This window comes from Nuphar pumila, chromosome 14 (assembly GCF_984573655.1).
Source record: "Nuphar pumila chromosome 14, dmNupPumi1.hap1.1, whole genome shotgun sequence".
Taxonomy (NCBI): Eukaryota; Viridiplantae; Streptophyta; class Magnoliopsida; order Nymphaeales; family Nymphaeaceae; genus Nuphar; species Nuphar pumila.
In genome coordinates, this window is record NC_143262.1 from 29,362,716 (window position 1) to 29,381,097 (window position 18,382).

The following is an 18,382-nucleotide window of genomic DNA, read 5'->3' on the forward strand; positions in this document are numbered from 1 at the left end:
AAAGCAACAAGCTAAGATTATTCAAACACTCCTACTTCTCATAGACATCTTTTTAAGCGCTCTCACTTCTCATAGACAACCTTCAGAATGAATATTTTATTCTTTGTATGGGTGAGAGATTAATCACTTTATACGAGATTTATACTTAAAAGGTAAATGTGAGACCCCTTATTATTCACCTTTTCTAAAAACAAGCATAATTCGGTCGTTGTCATTCCACTTTGTTGAAAACGATAATACTCATAGTGGCTTCATCTCCTCAATTCACAAGAAATTGACTTCAATTGGTGAAACTAACGGATCATGTAACAAGAGGCAATTCAACATTATACCTTTGGGTACGAATATACTTTATGGGGTAGTATACACATCTACTATTACACCGTATGTGAATTTGGAACACAATAACCTACCTTTAGATAAAATCATTGTTTCATAAAGTCACACACAATTATAATACTCAAACTTAATACGGTCCAAAGAATCATCAATCAACACAACTCAGATCACTTTGGTGATTGCATGAGTCAGTCAATCAAGAACTTTTATCGAAAACATATTCATATTATATAGCATGCCCATGCACACACAATAATGCATGTATATTTATGATGAAACATATATTATATCATCAAAATATACAATTCATGTTTTGACTTATATGCACAAATAAATTTTGATGAGAATATATCATAAATGTCATGAATTTAGTGATAATTTATGTTTAAATATCATGCATAACTTAAATAACATCAAATGCATATAAAAAGTCATGCTTTCATGATAATTAACACTTATAAAGCATGAAAAACTAGCACAACATGCTTTTTTGGATAAAACCCAGTGTCCTTATGCTGGAACTGGTACCAAACTCCTTCGAACCAGTCTGAAATGGCCCCGAACCGGTCAGCTAAGAGTCTGAACTGATCTTGAAACTTATGAATCGATCTAAAACACGAATAAAAGCTCATAAAACCCTATAACTGAATGAGAAAATCCTTATTATTTTATTGCTTCATGAAAATAGGGTCTTTACATCCCAGAACTGGTAAAAAATTGATAGAAACCGATAAAAAATGGCTCTAAATTGGTCTTAAAATGCGTTATATCAGTCACAGAACTAGTTCATGTGTAAATAGTAAACAAACCCCCAGTTTTTATCTGATCCGATCCAATCCCAATGGATCTTGGGTTGGATCCTCTAGTTTGGATCTAATCTGGATCAAGACCCATGATGATTGGGTCCCAGGTTGGATCCAACAACCAAGAACCAATCCAGATCTATGATCCAGTCCAAATAGGATCCAATCTATTCAGATCAAAACCAAACTTGGAACTCAAATGGGTCTGTGTCTGTTCTAAGGGTTTGGGTCTAACTCAGATATGCAACCGATCCAGACCCAGAGCCAGTCCAAACATGACTCGGGTCAGATCTAAGAGGCCAACCCAGCCTTGACCCAAACCTGGTTCTGATTTTATAACCCGACCCGCACAAGACCCAGATTCATTCCATAACAGGACCCGAGTTAGATCTAGGGACCCGACCCAGTCAAATTGATCCGACCCAGATCCATAACCTTAAATGGGTCCAGGTTGGAACCGAATTCTGTTGTCGGTCCAGAGACTGACCTAATTCGTAATGGATCTGGTTCTAATCCACATCCTAGGTCTAGAAAAACCAGATTAGACCCAATCCTAAAACCCAAATGGGTTTGGGTCTGATCCAAGCAACGTGTACTAACTCGATCCACCAGATCCATAACCAATCCGAATCTGGATTTGTTACGAATCTGGTGGATCGGGTATGTACCCACTTCATAGATCAGACTCAGACCCATTTTGGTTTTGGGACTGGTTCTAATCCAGTTTTGTGGGACTGAGGATCCGAATCAGAACCGAATCTTAGATCCAATACCCGATCTACACAGATCGGGTCACTGTCCAGGTCAGGTTCAGGTCCGGATTTGACCCACCCGGAACATAAACCACCGATAAAAAAATGTATTCGATTTCTCAGAAACCATAATGCCCACAACGAGCCATGTCATTGTACGACGACCGACACCGGCAGCTGGTAGGCGAAGGTCCGCCCCCGGGAGACACATCCTCTCCACCGTTTCTTTGATGAAACGATAGAGAGAAAAGCTGAAAAGGGGCACGTCGGCCTTAAAGTTGCATGTCATCGGACTGGCAACATCACTCCGATGTAGGTCATCCCCCAACGGCGATGCCTGCGGCGACTTTTGTGGCAACACCCCCAGCAACGCTTCTCCAGTGGGGGGAAAAAGAAAGGTAAAGGTTTTTTTTTTAGATTTGTCATCGGTGGTGACATTTGCAGCCGGTGTTGGTGTCACCACCGGCGACCAACCGAAGGAAAAGGGATTTCAATCATGGTCCGGCGATGCGGGCTCCTAGAGCATCTGAATCTAGAAGGGGCCGATGCCCTGACGGACAAATCGGTGCAAGAATTGGGCTTTCATCTCACCATTTTCATATTCATCAATCTGAGTCAGTGTCACCGCCTCACAAATGAGAACTTTTGCACTATTCTGACGATGGCCACCCCACGACAATATTATATCAGATGCCCATGCCAGGAATATATTATGCACAAACATGCTTCACACCTGAGTGTAAGGGCAGCAATGTCGTACGTTGCGGCAGCCATCTCTGGCAATGGGAATGAGCCAAGTCGAATGTGTGCCATCTTGCCAGGCTCCCGAATTTATGACACCCATTTGCCGCTGCGACATCAAATTCAACAATACATGGGGTGCCTCCGGGGCGATGGCAGTGGTTGGCCGCCATCGATAGGGTATGGGCTGCAGTTGACGCAGAGGCAATGGTTCTCCAAAAAAGTGTGGTGCATAGGGAACTTAGTTCCCTATTCTTGCACCCACCCAAAACGAACCCTACTGTTGGCCACACCGAGTGGGTGACAGTTGCAGTCTCACGATGACACCAGCTTCGCTGGCTACCTTCAGGCCGTCGTGCCACCCAGTGTGGCAACGGCTTGGCAGCTTGCTCGGATAATGGGGGATTCCGATTAGTGTCATAAGAACGTATGTACACCCACACTTGTAGCTAAATGCATGGCATGGGCCCATAACCCAATGTTGGTGTTCTTCAAACCAGAGTCGGAATGTGAGACAAGCATACATACTGATAGATGCCATGTATAATATAATGCGTGGGTGCTCGGCATTCTCCTCAGCCTATCAACGCTTACGATGAGCTCAAGGCTTAGGTAGATGGTGAGCAGGACCCTGAACCCTGCATGTGAAAGAAGATAACACACCTTGGTTGTTCTCATCATGCAATCAGGCCCCTTTTTATAGGCTTCTAAGAGAGGCCTATAGTGGGTGGATACCACTACTGGTGGTTACTCTATATGGGCAGTTGCAATAACTGCCATGTAACTCCCATGAGTCATGCTCTAGCCCATCATATACCTATGTTAAATCGGGTCACATCAGGTTGGATTCTGAAAGACTTGTGTTAGTAGATAAGCCATCATGGGTTGAGTTCAACTCTCCCAAAATCGTATATTGTGGAATTTATAAATAGTAATGGATTTTCTCATCTCTGGTGTGTGTTAAACAGAGATAGAGAGAGCAAATATTATTCTATCATGGACGTAGATCCTCCCTGGATTGAACCACATTAATATTGTATCTTGTGTGATTGCTTGAATGAGCTAAGATTTCTCTTTTATGGTATTAGAGCTACTTCCCTCTACGTGTGTTATGTGAGCATCTGCATCCATTTTGTTTGTGGTTCTCAATAAGCTTTTCATCCTCTCTTTGCTACTGAATTCAGAATGACTAAAAACAATAACTCCACAACAAGTTTGAACAATTATTTTTTATACTTGCTCCAACAAGCCTATAACATTTTTTATCTATAAATTATCTACAAAAAGTTTCTTATTGTGGGAATCTCAATTTATCTCATTACTGAAAAGCTATAATTTATTGGTATTTGTAGATGAAACAAAACCTTATCCGAATATTTTTATTATAGAGCCTAACAAAGTGGGTAGGAAAAATCCTAAATTTGAGGAATGAGAAAGATTAGATCAACTATTATTAAGATGGATCCTATCGTCTCTTACCGACATAGTACACTTCAAATCATGGGCTTGACAATATCATATAATTTGTGGAACACACTGTGAAAGACATATGATGCTCACTCTAAGGCTTGAATACAACAGTTAAAATTCCAATTACAAAGCCTAAAAAAGAGGACATATAATATCTCAAATTATTTTCATAAGGCTAAAAGTATAGCCCATCAATTGGCTATGGCAAGAAAGCTAATATCTAGTGAGAATCTTACTATGCATATTCTTATTGGTCTCTCAATGAGTGAATATGGTTCATTATGAACTATCTTAAACACTTGTGAGGATCCCATATCCCCAGAGGATTTATTGGGGATGTTGCTTCATGAAGCACAATTACAAGAACAATAAGATTCATAACCTCCTATGAACAATTTGTCCTTTTGTTCAAACAATCAAACAAAACTCATGAAATCATTGAGAACATAATCAATTTACCTCATCTAGGGGTAGAGGTGGGGGATGGTAGTCCAATAGACCAAATTCTAATAGAGGAAACTCCAATAACTAGTCCAATCCCATAATATGTCATTCTTGTGGAAATCAAGGTCACGTAGCTGCAAATTATCATACTGCATGCCAAGCTTGCAGAAAACAAGGTCATGGAGCTCTGCAGTGTAAATTATTTAAGTTGAAAAAAGATTATTCTCAGAAGCTTTTAATGCTTTAATAAGAAACCCTATAGATGATGGCTCTCACTTGAAAATACAACATATTGGTAATTTTATTTTTGGTTATTCTAATTCCAAGTTTCTTCTTAATGATATTCTACATGTTCTCGCAATTACAAGAAACTTATTATCTATGCAAAAATTTACTAAAGGCAATGATGTTTTTCTTGAATTTTGCCATAATTGACGTTATGTGAAGGATTACAAAACAAAGAAAGTAGTATTGCACGGTATCAATGACCAAGGCTTATATAGATTGGACATCTCCAAAGTTGCTCATACATTAAAAGATACGCTTGTGATAGCATATATTTGAAAATGAGCATCAACTTACCAGTGGTTCAAACATTTTGGACATTCTATTTTTTGTACATTTATTTAGATTTTACATAAATCTAATCTATCTTTTCTGCATAATAATGTTAGCTTTAGGGATGACAGTGGACCGGGGGACAACGGGAACCCGCCCCACCTCACCCTGTTTGGACTGGGGATGGAATTACGCTTTCCCCCACCCCGTCCCAATCCCTGCATTGCCCCACCCTGCCCCATCCTCAATCCTTCAGAGAATGACTATAGACCGAGGGAAAACGGGGGCCCGCCCCGCCTCACCCCCGTTTGGACCAGGGATGGAGGCGGGGGTGGAGGTTAAAATCCATCCCCGTGCGGGGATGGAGGCATGGATGGAGGTTTGCATTTTGAGACGGGGAGGGGGTGGAGACCTTGTCCCCCACCTCGGTCCACTGCCATCCCTAGTTAGCTTTGTGTGTAAAGCATATCAAATAGGTAAAAGTCATATTTTACCCTTTGATCCTTCTATGCATAAAGCTAAATGACCTTTTGAATTAATTTATTCTGATGTTTGAGGACCTGCTTTTGTTTCTATAGTAGATATATTATGTGAGTTTTGTGGATGTTTTCTCTAGATTTACTTAGTTATATATTCTTGAAAGAAAATTTTAGGTCTTTTCTATGTTTTAAAGTTTTCATAAATTGGTAGAAAAGAAACTTGGATGTCAGATTAGATCCCTTCAAACTGACTGAGGAGAAGAATATAGACCTTTGTATGCCTACTTAAAAATGTGTCATTGAACATCGTGTTACTTGTCTACACACACATGAACAAAATGATTGTGTAGAAAGGAAATATAAGCATATTGTTGAAATTGGTCTCACACTTCTGACTCAAGTAGGGATACATGCTTTTATGACTGTTGTTTACCTCATTAATAGACTTCCTTTTAGTGTATCCTATAAAAAGTCTCCATTTCAAATTTTATTTCACTCAGTGCCTTGATTATAAATTTCTTAAATTTTTTTAGTGTTCTTGCTATCCTTATCTTTGCCCATATAATCATCATAAATTGGATTTTCGAAGCAAAACAATGTATTTTTTGTTATAGTAGCCAACATAAAGGATGCCTTTGTTTAGACCCTGTAACTGAGAAATTTATCATTAGTGAAAATGTCCAGTTTAATGAACAACTCTTTATTATCACAACCATGTCACCTCTTTCCACTCACCACCTAATTCTACTCATATTCCCACTAGTCTACGTATACCTACACTAAACCTTCCTCATGCACCTCCTACTAAACCTATGGCCTCTAACGCTTCCTTCTCACTGAGACTGTCCCAAACTATGAATTAAGACGTACCCCCTGTAGACTCTACCCAATCTATTTCTCCCATTGATACTTCCTTACAACCGTCCCCTACCATACCATCTGGTAGAACCCATAATATGGTTACTAGGTCCTAGACAAATTTTCTAAAACCCAAATCCTTTGTAGTTACCAGATACTCAATACCTACCCTTTTACTTACTAAATTAGATCAAAAGTGTGAACCAACTTGTTTCTCTCAAGCCTAAAAAGTGTGCCATTGGCGTCATGCTATGACAGAAGAATTCAATTCCCTATTGAAAAATGGCACATGAAGTCTTATTCCTACTAAACCTCATTAGAATATTATTGGTTGTAAATGGATCTTTAAGGTAAAGAGATGCGCTAACGATATATTGAAACAGTATAAAGCTCGTCTTATGGCTAAAGGCTACAGTTAAGAGGAGGGTATTGACTATTTTGAAACCTTCAGTCTCGTGGTCAAACCGCCCATTGTTATATTGGTTCTTATTGATGCTTTCTCTATTGGATGGTTTATTAGACAACTGGATGTTCATAATGCCTTTTTGCATATCTTTCTATCTGAGGAGGTATACATGTCACAATCATAGGGATTTTTTGATCCTCGGTTTTCCAATCATGTTTATAAATTACACAAGGCTCTTTATAAGTTGAAATGGACTCTTCGAGCATGGTACCAATAATAAGTATTTTTCTTAACAGTATTGGATTTGTCAGCTCTCGTGTTGACACATCCTTGTTTGTGCTACGACAAGATTGTTTGAAAGTGTATAATTTGATTTATGTTGATATCATTATTATTGGCAGCTCTCATAATTATTTACATACCATTATTCAAAAATTGGGATATGAATTTGCATCCCTTACATTATTTTTTGGGTATTGAGTTGTTGGTTACTCCTGATTGCTTATATTTGACTCAAGAAAAGTATATGTTGGACTTACTCGATCATACTTATATGTTTGGTGCAAAACCAATCACTACTTCTATGGCATCCACTACAAAATTGTTTGTTCATGATGGTGATCCTCTTTATGACCGAACTAAATATCGCCAGGTTTTGGGTGCTCTTTAATATCTTACTCTGACTTGTCCTTACTTAACTTTGAGGTTAACATGGTCTATCAGTTTATGCATCAACCCAATAAGTGCACTAGATGACTGTCAAGAGAATCTTGCATTGCATCAAGCACATATTTCTATTTGGGTTGTTGCTTCTTAAATGTGCTATATTTCAAATATATGCTTATTTTGATGTCGATTGGACTGGTAGTATTGATGATGGTAAGTCCATTGGTGGATTTGCTATGTTTTTGGGTTATTCCAATATCCTAGTCAACTAAAAAATAGTTCATTGTTGCTCATTTTAGTACTGGGGCTGAATACAAATTCTTATCAAACACTATTGTTGAAGTCCTTTGACTCTCTTATTTGCCTCATGATCTTGAAATTTGTACATTTGGTCCTCCAATATTGTGGTGTGATAATATTGGGGCTTCGTATTTGTCTGCTAATCTAGTTTTTTTATAATCGCACCAAACATATTGATATTGATATTCACTTTATCAGAGATTGTAGTGGTTTCAAAATTTTCACCACTCTATGCAGGCAGAATCAAACACACCTGAGAAGATGGATCAGTCAGGATACCAAGTTGAGTGACAAACATATACTCTAGACAGATGTCTGTGGTTTTTAATGGATCAAACCTACTAGACGAAGGGTTGAGACCTATGGGTGAGAGGTTTTAGAACTTTTGCCTCACTGGATAAGGTACGATAGAGACTTTAGGGTTCTCGTTTTGGTGTTTTGGAGTTTGGCGAGAGAGAATAGGCTAAATAGGCTAATCGAGTAGTGGTGTGGTTCTATGTTTTGATGTAAAACCAGGTCAAAAAGATTCATAGACTTTGTAAAAAGATTTAGATGGGGTCTAAGGACATAAATGATGGTATTGTATGGATCTTTGATTGTGGGTTAGGCTGTAGAAAGTCTGGATAGGTCAGATCGGGCAAAACAGGCATGTTGGGCTCTCAGGACGTGTGGTTTCAATTTTTGAGGTTCTGAAATGGTTCTAGGGTTTGGGTTAGGTCTTGTGTAGGTGTAGAGATTCGTTTACAACTCAGATACTGGCTGGGAAAGTCTTTCTCATGTTTAAAACTTAGACACATGATTTGCAACACAACATAGGATCTCATGGCAGGAAGCTAGATCGCTCGGTCTGAAAGCACCGAATGCTTGGGCTCTTCAAAGAGGGTGAACGCTCAGTCTTTGAAGTACTGGTCTTCATGTGGATCAGAGGATAAGTGTCTTTTAATTTTTTTCTCACATTCACACACCACCTCAGCCCCCACATTTTCTTCTTGGGACCCACTTTGCAATATCATAGCCTCCTGTTAGGGAGTTAGATCCTAGATCCCAGAAATATGTGTTGGCTCCAAAACATGAACCGTGACATATCTACCACACTCCGGTTCACCTTGCCCCCAAGGTTCGTAGTCTGAAAACCTTTTCTTCAAATCAAATTCTCATTCCATGGAGTCATTTTCTTTTCATCAAGCTCTCACTCAATGAGGTGCCTTTGCATAATCTGATCATACTTACACAATCTCTTCATAGGGCACATCCACAACCTTCGGAGGCTCACTATAGAATGGCGTGAGGTGAGACATATGAAAAATCAGATGTATCTTCACCTCTTCGGAGAATACAAGTCAGTACACAAGCCTCCTAGTTAATTCTTCTACCTGATATGACCCATAATACTTAGGCAGGAGCTTATAATGTTCTTGCTCCAATAATGTCTTCTGGCCAAGGGGCCTCAGTTTCAGCCAAACTCAATCACCCACATCAAAGGCATGGTCTAAATCGCCCTTATCATATAATTGTTTCATCATTTGTTGGGCCTTAGCTATGTTCACCTTTAGAACCGTCATAATCTCATCACGTGACTGAAGATCACGATCTACCTCGAGAGAGGCTGTACTTCCACACTCATATGCTAGGGATGGCAGTGGACCGGGGCGGGGTACAAGGTCTCTACCCCCGCCCCGTCTCAAAACCTGAACCTCCATCCCCACACGGGGATGGATTTTAGCCTCCACCCCCGCTTCCATCCCTGGTCCAATCAGGTGCGAGGAGAGGCGGAGCCCCGTTTCCCCTTGGTCTATAGTCATCCCTTGAAGGATTGGGGATGGAGCGGGGTGGGGAAGGCAGGGATTGGGGTGGGGGAAAGTGTAAGTCCATCCCCGCACGAAGATAGATTTTAACCTTCGTCCCAGCCTCCATCCCCGTTTCACGCCCTTCATCCGGGTGAAGCGGGACGGGGCCCTGTTCACTGTCGTATGCAATAATTGAAGATTAAGGGAAGCCATACAATGCCTCCAAGGGCATCATCTCATACACCAACCAAAGAAGAAACCGAAGTCAATGGTTTGGACGATCTCTAAATCATACTATATGTATATGTATGGATGGTGGTCCCTACAAGTCAAGAATGGATTTCCACCATTCTTTTATCATTTATATCCCTAAATCATGTTTTGATCCCCGGCCATGGACCAAAAGTGACTTTTCTTCTTGAAAAACTTAAGAATTGTATTCGTTTAGTCTTTCAAAGGAAAAAAATAGAACAATTAGTGTTGTTCTCAATTTAAGTTACCATTGATTATGATGATGATCACCACACCAGTAACAACATTAAATAAGCTAATTTTGGGTTGTGGTACTGCTGATGTTATTAAATGCAAGTGGACCTATTTAAATTCCCCTTAATACCAATACACCAAGTTGAATGCAATAATAATACACCTGATATTGCACTTACGGAAGAAATATTAAATGCTTCATGCTAAAGGAATTCACTGATATTGAAAGGAAACACAATTGTGAATAACCAGAACGGCCTTTTTGTTTTATTGTACTGTTAACGTGTTCTGCTTCAGCCATGACAAGTATTGAAAAGCGTGGCATGATTTCACCCCTTCCCCTCTTTCCTTTTAAAATAAAGGAAAAACATAGAAACAGAAGCATAATGGCCGCTACCAAATGGAATCTGCTGGCAGTCACGAGCGTTAGCACGAAAGTACAAGGTGAAAAAGATTGGAACATGGTTAACATATGTCACAATGATACGGGTGCGACCTGGCCCATGACTCGAGTTAGATACGCGGGTTCGATAATATATTAAAAATAAGATATAATGACATGGATTTTTAATAGTTTAATAAAAAGATGTTGCAATATTTTAATATAAAACTGTAGTTTAAAAAGAATAGACAGGTATCAGTCTCTTCGTAACAGCGTGTTTGACTCAATGTCAAACATGCCACACCCCTCTAAATGGATAGTCACTGACTCACTATCATACAGGTAAGTGTCACCACACGGGTGCACCTAGATCCACCAGACACACAGCAGGGAATACTGCAGATCAAATACAGCTTCAGGTGGACTCGGATCATGGGGTGGGAGCTGGCCCGATATTCAAGGACACGTGGCAGGTTCAGGGGCGTGCATCGGATGCCCTGCACATACGATGCACGGGTGCGTTACGTGTCTGCATGGTTCATCGTGCCTAGCGCACAACGAGTGTGTGCGCGTTTGGCACGCCACAGCCAGACGCGTGCTGCAACAGACGCGTTTTGCTGGCCGTGGGGCGGTTTTTCTAGGGAACTGCTGAGCAGCTCGGGAGGCTTGAGAAGGGCAAGTCGGGAGTCCTTTTCTGTAACAGGGGAAGTCTTTCCAGAGATATATAAGGCTCTGGTGAGGTATATTTTTGAAGTATGAGAAAATGATACAAAGAGGAAAAAGGGCTTGAAGATTTAAGACACAAATTTAGTAAAATATTCATTAATAAAGGAAAGCGAGAGTATAAGAGAGCAACAAGGTTTGTTTTTTCCTTCTTTTTTTCCCTCTTCTTATCCTTCTTGATCATTAACATTGCATGTCTATCTAAGGAGAAATCTGCTCTTTTCTAGCTAAGCAAACAGGGAGCTGCCCTTCATTTTCCTTGAACGACAATGTCACCCTAATTACAAAAGTACATAAACATAGATATATTTATAACATGGGTAGAAGCTAAAAGTGAATGATGGATGATCACTATTATCACATCAACATTATCACCACCACCACTGTCATCATCAAGCGGCAACAGCTGTGTCTCCATTACCGGAGGTCTCAGAGGCAGCAGCAGGAGGTGCTTCTTTCTTCATAGATTTCATTGAGCATTTTTCTTTTCTTTCATCGATATTCATCTGCTGCTGCCTGCATTCTAGACTACAATAGGCAGTATCTCCCCTGGACGGAAATAAAATTAAGAGTATTAGTCAAAAAATACAGCACCCATTCATAACATGTAAAATTGAATGAACAGAAAGAAAGTTAGAAAGATGGTGAGAGAAATCTAAATAATGTAAAGGCAACCATATAATTAATAATGTCGATAAAGAACATATTTTTTGCCTCACAATCCAAGTTACACTCTCTAATGGCATGTATCTTAAGCTATCAATGAATTCAACAAATCAGAGAAAGAATGGGAACGCAGCCTTTGACCGTGGATTTTGAATATTAGTTGTTTAAATGGAAATATATAGATAATTTATCCATTGTTAAATTCTATAGTAGATAAATGTTTGAATATGGATAATGGAAAAGGACTCCGGAAAATAGAAACCATGAAACTAATTCGGTAGATCAATACCTTTCTGTAACCATTGTTGCAAGGACTATAGCAAAGACCAAAGCTTCAAATTTTCAGCATTCAGCAGACAACATCCAACAATATCTACCATGAGAATTGGCATATGAACCAACAATTCCGCGTCCCTAATTAGGACCCAAGCTTAGCATAAAAGCTTCACTCTTTCTTTCCTGAAAACAGCAAGGTAAGTAAACCCCTTACCATATACACCAGAGAGAGAGAGAGAGAGAGAGAGAGAGAGAGAGAGAGAGACGCATAACCCCATAACTGCAGCTTTATATTGTATTGACACCCAAAACCCCAAGTTAACTAAAAACAACAAATCTCAAAATAACAAAGATAGAAAAAAGGAACAAAAAAAACATTTCATCTAAAAAAATCTCCAGTTAAAAAGCATAAAAAAAGGAAAAGCTATCCATGCAAACACAACAAAGAACAGTATTCGCACTATCATCCAAGCCCAACCGAAAAAATAAAAATCAAGAAAAATAGAAAGAAGAAAAAAGAAAAGCAGTAGAGTGTTCCTATTATCACCACTATCGTACCAAAAGAAACAGAAAAAAAAGGAAGAATTTTTCAAGGGGAAGAAAGGAAAGAAAAAGAGGAAAGAGAGAGGGCTCACCTGTACATGTAGATATCTCGGCCTGGGGCGATCCGGCGGTTGCAGAGGGTACATGCCCTCAAGAAATGGCCCACCCCCTCCATCATGAAGTCTGACGAGCTCTTCCGACTGTTCCTCGGAGACACGCAGGCTGGAAGGCCCCCGGCCGCCATGATCTCCTGTTGCTGCTGCTGTTGCTGGCGGTGGTGGTTCTCAGCAGCTGGAGGCACCTCCAGGTTCAGCTCCATCGATAATTCAGTCACGCTCGTCGTCCTCCTCATTGACAGACGACGAGCCATCTTACCCAGCAACATCCTCTCTCTCTCTCTCTAAAACTGTCTTCTTTCACTCTGACGAAGAAGGGGTGGCCTCAGGGGATGAGGAATCCGGTGAGGATGAGGTGGAAGGAGTGAAGGAGAAGAGGAAGAAGCTGGAAGGAAGTCTCGTCCGTAAGAAGTGGGGGATTAAGAAAACGATGAGTCCAGGAACCTCTACCGTCCTTTCTGTTTCTTTTGAGAGGGTGTTGTGTGTTCTCCCAAACACAAATTGGCTTGTTCCTGTGGTGCATATGGAGGAATATCTTGGGACCCGCAATAATTCATATGTCAATGTTGCCTATGATGATTTTATAATAAAATAACATATAAACAAGGTAGATATGCTTTCGACTGAAATGTCTTTCCATAAGATATATATGCTTTGGACGAAAATATTCTCTCGCTCCTCGTATATAGATTTACACGTTCCACTTTTGTTTTTAGCTTGTGTTACAACACATAGCAGCCTTCTCGTTCCTGCCTTGTGTTAAGATAAAAAACTTCTGTGGGCTCGTTCCTACGTCGTGGAGATAACTATAAATTGAACGACTGGTTCGATCATTGGTAGGCATCATAGGGGGATTTGTCGCCCATCTCTTTTTATAGTCTTCTCTTCTTCTTCGTTTTCGTTAGGCAGTATGGAAAAAAGCAATGACGCACAAACATTTCAATAAGTGTCATTAAAGTGTGGTGAGTATCTTTTCATGTCATCATGCTATTGTTGAAGAATGTATGTCATCGTGAGTGTTATTAAGGCATTGTTTTATTATTGCAGGTAGATTTTATCGTTTAGATGGTTAAAAACTTGAAGATATTTGTAAGGTGGTGGGATCTGTTGACAAGAATGCTTGGTTACAAATGTGAGTAAGGGCCTCTACCCCATTCGGTATCATTCATTCACTCAGTATATGCAATGTAACGCAAATCGCGATTATAGTAACATGTATATCAATTTGTGAGATATTGTTTTGTTTGTTAATATCGATTTGTAAATTATTATGCTGAATTTTCGTATCGATTTATAAGATATTATGTGTTTTCTAGTGTCGATTTGTGAGATATTGTTTTGGTTGTTAATATCGATTTGTAATATATTATGATGAATTATCGTATACCGATTTACAAGATATTATGTGTTTTCTAGTATCGATTTATGAGATATTATTTTGTTTGTTAATATCGATTTGTAATATATTATGTTGAATTATTGTATATCGATTTGTAAGATGTTATGTGTTTTCTAGTGTCGATTTATGAGATATTATTTTGTTTGTTAACATTGATTTCTAATATATTATGTTGAATCGCCGTATATCAATTTGTAAGATATTTCTAGTATCGATTTGTGAGATATTGTTTTGTTTGTTAATATCAATTTGTAATATATTATGCTAAATTGTCGTATATCGATTTGTAAGATATTATGTTGAATTGTTGTATATCGATTTGTAATATATTATGCTGAATTGTCGTATATCAATTTGTAAGATTTTATATGTTTTTTAGTGACGATTTATGAGATATGGTTTTGTTTGTTATTATCGATTTGTAAGCTATTATGTTGTTGCTTTGATACTGTGATTCATCTAATCGTTTCTTTGACTTGCTTAACTAATCGGTAGTCATTGTTATATGCATCTTGAATAAATCGTAGTAAACGTATGCACTGACTAACGCAAATTGATATTTTGCTCATGACAGTATTAAGCATATCAACTAGTAGCAGTGAAGATGATGTATCTCAATCATTAGAAAGTCATAGAGCAACGAACATCTGTACTATCGACGCACTTGAAGAAGTGAATATGTGCACTAATGATGCACATGATAAGAAGGGTGCATGCATTGGATTCACTCTTGACTTGAATATTCCAGCAGACGAAATACAATTTGATAATGAGGTAGACGATCATGACAGTGCACTTGACAAAGGTGCAGAAACCTTAAGTCTACATGATAGTACACTTGACTCTGTTCCCGTAGAGGGAATGTAGTTTAATAATGAGAAAGTTGCATACAAATTTTATAATGATTATGCCTTAAAACTTGGCTTCAGTATTAGAAGGTATTCTTGGGCAAAAAATGTACAGGGTATTGTGGTGAGAAAGGCATATGTTTGTTCTAAGCAAGGTTGGAAGAAGTCAAGTTGAAATCCAACAAGGAGCAAGCCAGATTCAAGATGTGGTTGTCCAGCGAGAATGGTGTTAAGAAAACTTCTGAATGGGAAATATGTAGTTCATACTTTAATCAATAATCATAACCATGAATTAGCCGCTTCATTTATGACTCCTATGTTAAGGTCACATCGTAGAGTAACTAAAGCGTATGCTGCAATTGCTGAAATAGCTGATAGCACCGGCATTGCACCAAGAAAGATATACAATTTGTGCGCGCACATAGATGGTGGTCGCGAGAATGTTCTATTCACACCTATGAATCTAAGAAACCACTTGAGAATGAATAGATCAAACAACATGAAGAATGGAGGAATATGTTCTTTGATTGATTACCTACAACAACATTCAAGCAATGACCCTAGTTTCTTTAGTCCAATGCAACTGGATGAAGATGGGTATGCTGTGAATATGTTTTGGGCAGATTCAAAGTCAAGAGTAGATTATGAATGCTTCAATGATGTGCTTGTTTTTTATATGACAATAAAGATTAATATGAAACAGTGGTCATTTGCGCAGTTTGTCAGAGTGAACCATCACTCACGGAGTTGCATATTAGGTGATGCTCTTTTATATGACCAGACCAAGGAAACCTTTGAGTGGTTGTTCAGAGTATTTACACAGGCAATGAATGAGAAGCACCCTGGAGCTGTACTTACAGATGATGATCATGCAATTGTAACTGCAGTGTCTCATGTATGGCCATATGCACATCATCGCCTATGTTTGTGGCATATCTTTTAAAATGCAGCAAAGAATATAGGACACATTTTTTATCAGAAGACAGGGTTTGATAAAAAGTTTAGAAAGTGTATACTTGAGAGCATAGATGAGGTCACATTTATGTCTGATTGGGAGCAAATGATTCAGATGTACGACCTTGAAGACTGTGTGGGGTTACAACATTTATATGTAGACAAAGAGAAGTGGGCATTGGCATATGGAAGATAATATTTTTGTGCAGGTATGATAAGCACACAAAGAGCTGAATCTATGTATGCCACACTGAAAAAAACCTTGTATTCATGTTTAACAATGTTTCATAGACGATCTTAGACAAAATGAGTTTGAATAAGATGTGAAATGCTTCAACACCCGTCATGTAACTTTGGGCATGAAAATATTGATGCGACCTGCAGATCTATATACACTAACTGTATTTAAATGGACTAAGAAGATGGTTATACAGGTCATGAATTATAACATAAAAAGACATATGCAATATGGAAATATGCACAAATACCATGTTATATGGGAGGGCGAAGAGCAATCAAAAAGGAAAGAAGCACATGTTACATATAATGTTGACAATAGAACAGTTGAATGTACATGCAAAATGTTTGAATTCAAAGGTATTTTATGTCGTCATGCATTAAAGGCACTTAATCAAGAGAAGATACAAGAAATACTTGAGTCATATATAATACAAAGATGGATGAGATAAGCAAAGATTAAACTGTTGAATACAAATAATGTCAGTTCATCTAGTGTTGATAAAAAGTGTCACATAGTCTCCCGTTACCAACAACTATGTAGGTCACTTATGCATGTTGCAGATTTGACATTGAAAAGCGAAGAAGCCTATTTATGTATGAGAAAAGTTTCAAGAAAATTACTTGAAAAAGTGCAGTTAATTCACCATGAGTCTGTTGCAGCTCATGAAGACTAATCTAAGAAAATGGGATCAAACAACGTAGGTAAAAATCATGCTTCTCCGGACTCTTATGAGAAGTTGCACTGAAGCGTAAACATCATCTTCGATAAGTCAAGAGTAAATGTTATAGATTATGATGTAAATATTCACCTAGCGAAGGGTATCAAAAGAAAATTTGCCTCTGATCGCAGTCGTCGAAGGACAAAGGGTGCACTGAAATTGGTTGGCAAGAGAATGTCTAAGAAACAACCAACCCCTAAGCAACCAAGCCCTTCGCATCAACAGGTATGTAATATAGTATATTGCTTTCCATGTAAATTATATTACGTGCAACTTATCAATATCTAACTTGTGTAATTTTCAATATGCAATAATACTCTACAGACGTACACTACAACGTTGGAACCTACAATCCTCCTGACCTGTTTGAGTGGAACGATGACATGAGTTTGACATTGATATCTTAAAAATCGATATTTAGAATCAAAATAATATCTTAAATTGATATTAGAAATCAAAACAAATCTTAAATCGATATAAAAATTTCTACTGATATCTTAAAAATCGATATTTAAAATCAAAATAATATCTTAAATCGATATTAAGAATCAAAACAATATCTTAAATCGATATTAAAAATCAACATACAAATTAATATTAAGAATCAAAGCAATATCTTAAATCGATATAATATCCTATAAATTTATAGTAGACATCGTGTCAGGAAACAATATCTACAAATCAATGATAAAATATCTTACAAATTGAGAGGAAAAATCCTATTAATAGCTTAGAAATCGATATTAAGAATAAGCATACAAATCAATATTAAGAGTCGATTTGTAATATATTATGCAATATTATATCGATTTGTAAGATGTATCGATTTGCAACATATTTGTATTATGATTTTGAAATATATACCTGCAAAATTTATATTGTTGCGATTTGCGCGCTTGAGGTGGTGATTTACGTATTCAACACATGTGTGTCAGGTGCATAATTTTGGTTTTTGGATCAATGTGAATTTCATACACAATCTTACAAAATTTTTATACACAGTCTACAAAATCTGTTACAAATGTCTGTATACAAAAAAATTGTCATGTTCGGGAAATTGAATGTTGAACCAAAAATTGCTCTCTCTCTCTCTCAATAGTAGAATGTAACCCTCTTCATGTTATCCTTGAGAACAGGTAGACGTTTAAAACAACTTTCTCTTACTTCTGGGGGCCTCGCATCCTTCATTGCTTTCTAGGTAATCTTGCAATCTGGGGTTTTGTATCTTCCTCAATTAAAAAATCCATCAATTTTTTGCATAGTTCTGTGCGGAATCCAGGTATACCATCTTGAAAAAAAAAACCTGAAAGTCAGACTAATATAGAAACCCTTACACCAATAATATAAGATAATAAAACATGTTTAAGTGTACAGCATACAGCGGTGAATTCTGGTTCTCGGTCATAGTATATTGCTTCAATATACTT

General features: G+C 38.2%; 1 protein-coding gene across 2 annotated transcripts; it reads right to left on the bottom strand.

Moving 5' to 3' along the window:
• Nucleotides 1-11,318: 11,318 nt before the first annotated feature.
• Nucleotides 11,319-13,209, bottom strand: LOC149816705 (FCS-Like Zinc finger 6-like). 2 transcript variants are annotated; one of them, XR_016427569.1, is made up of 3 exons: nt 12,772-13,209; nt 12,150-12,319; nt 11,615-11,743 (listed from the first exon to the last, which is right to left on the bottom strand). XR_016427569.1 is itself a non-coding variant. In XM_089986692.1 (2 exons), the coding sequence occupies exons 1-2, from the start codon at nt 13,062-13,064 to the stop codon at nt 11,587-11,589; spliced, it is 450 nt and encodes a 149-aa protein (XP_089842818.1). In that variant the 5' UTR covers nt 13,065-13,207; the 3' UTR covers nt 11,319-11,586. The 2 variants fall into 2 exon arrangements, 1 of the variants encoding a protein (XP_089842818.1); XM_089986692.1 differs by lacking the exon at nt 12,150-12,319 and having other exon boundaries at nt 11,319-11,743; nt 12,772-13,207.
• Between the last annotated feature and the right edge of the window lie 5,173 nt (nt 13,210-18,382).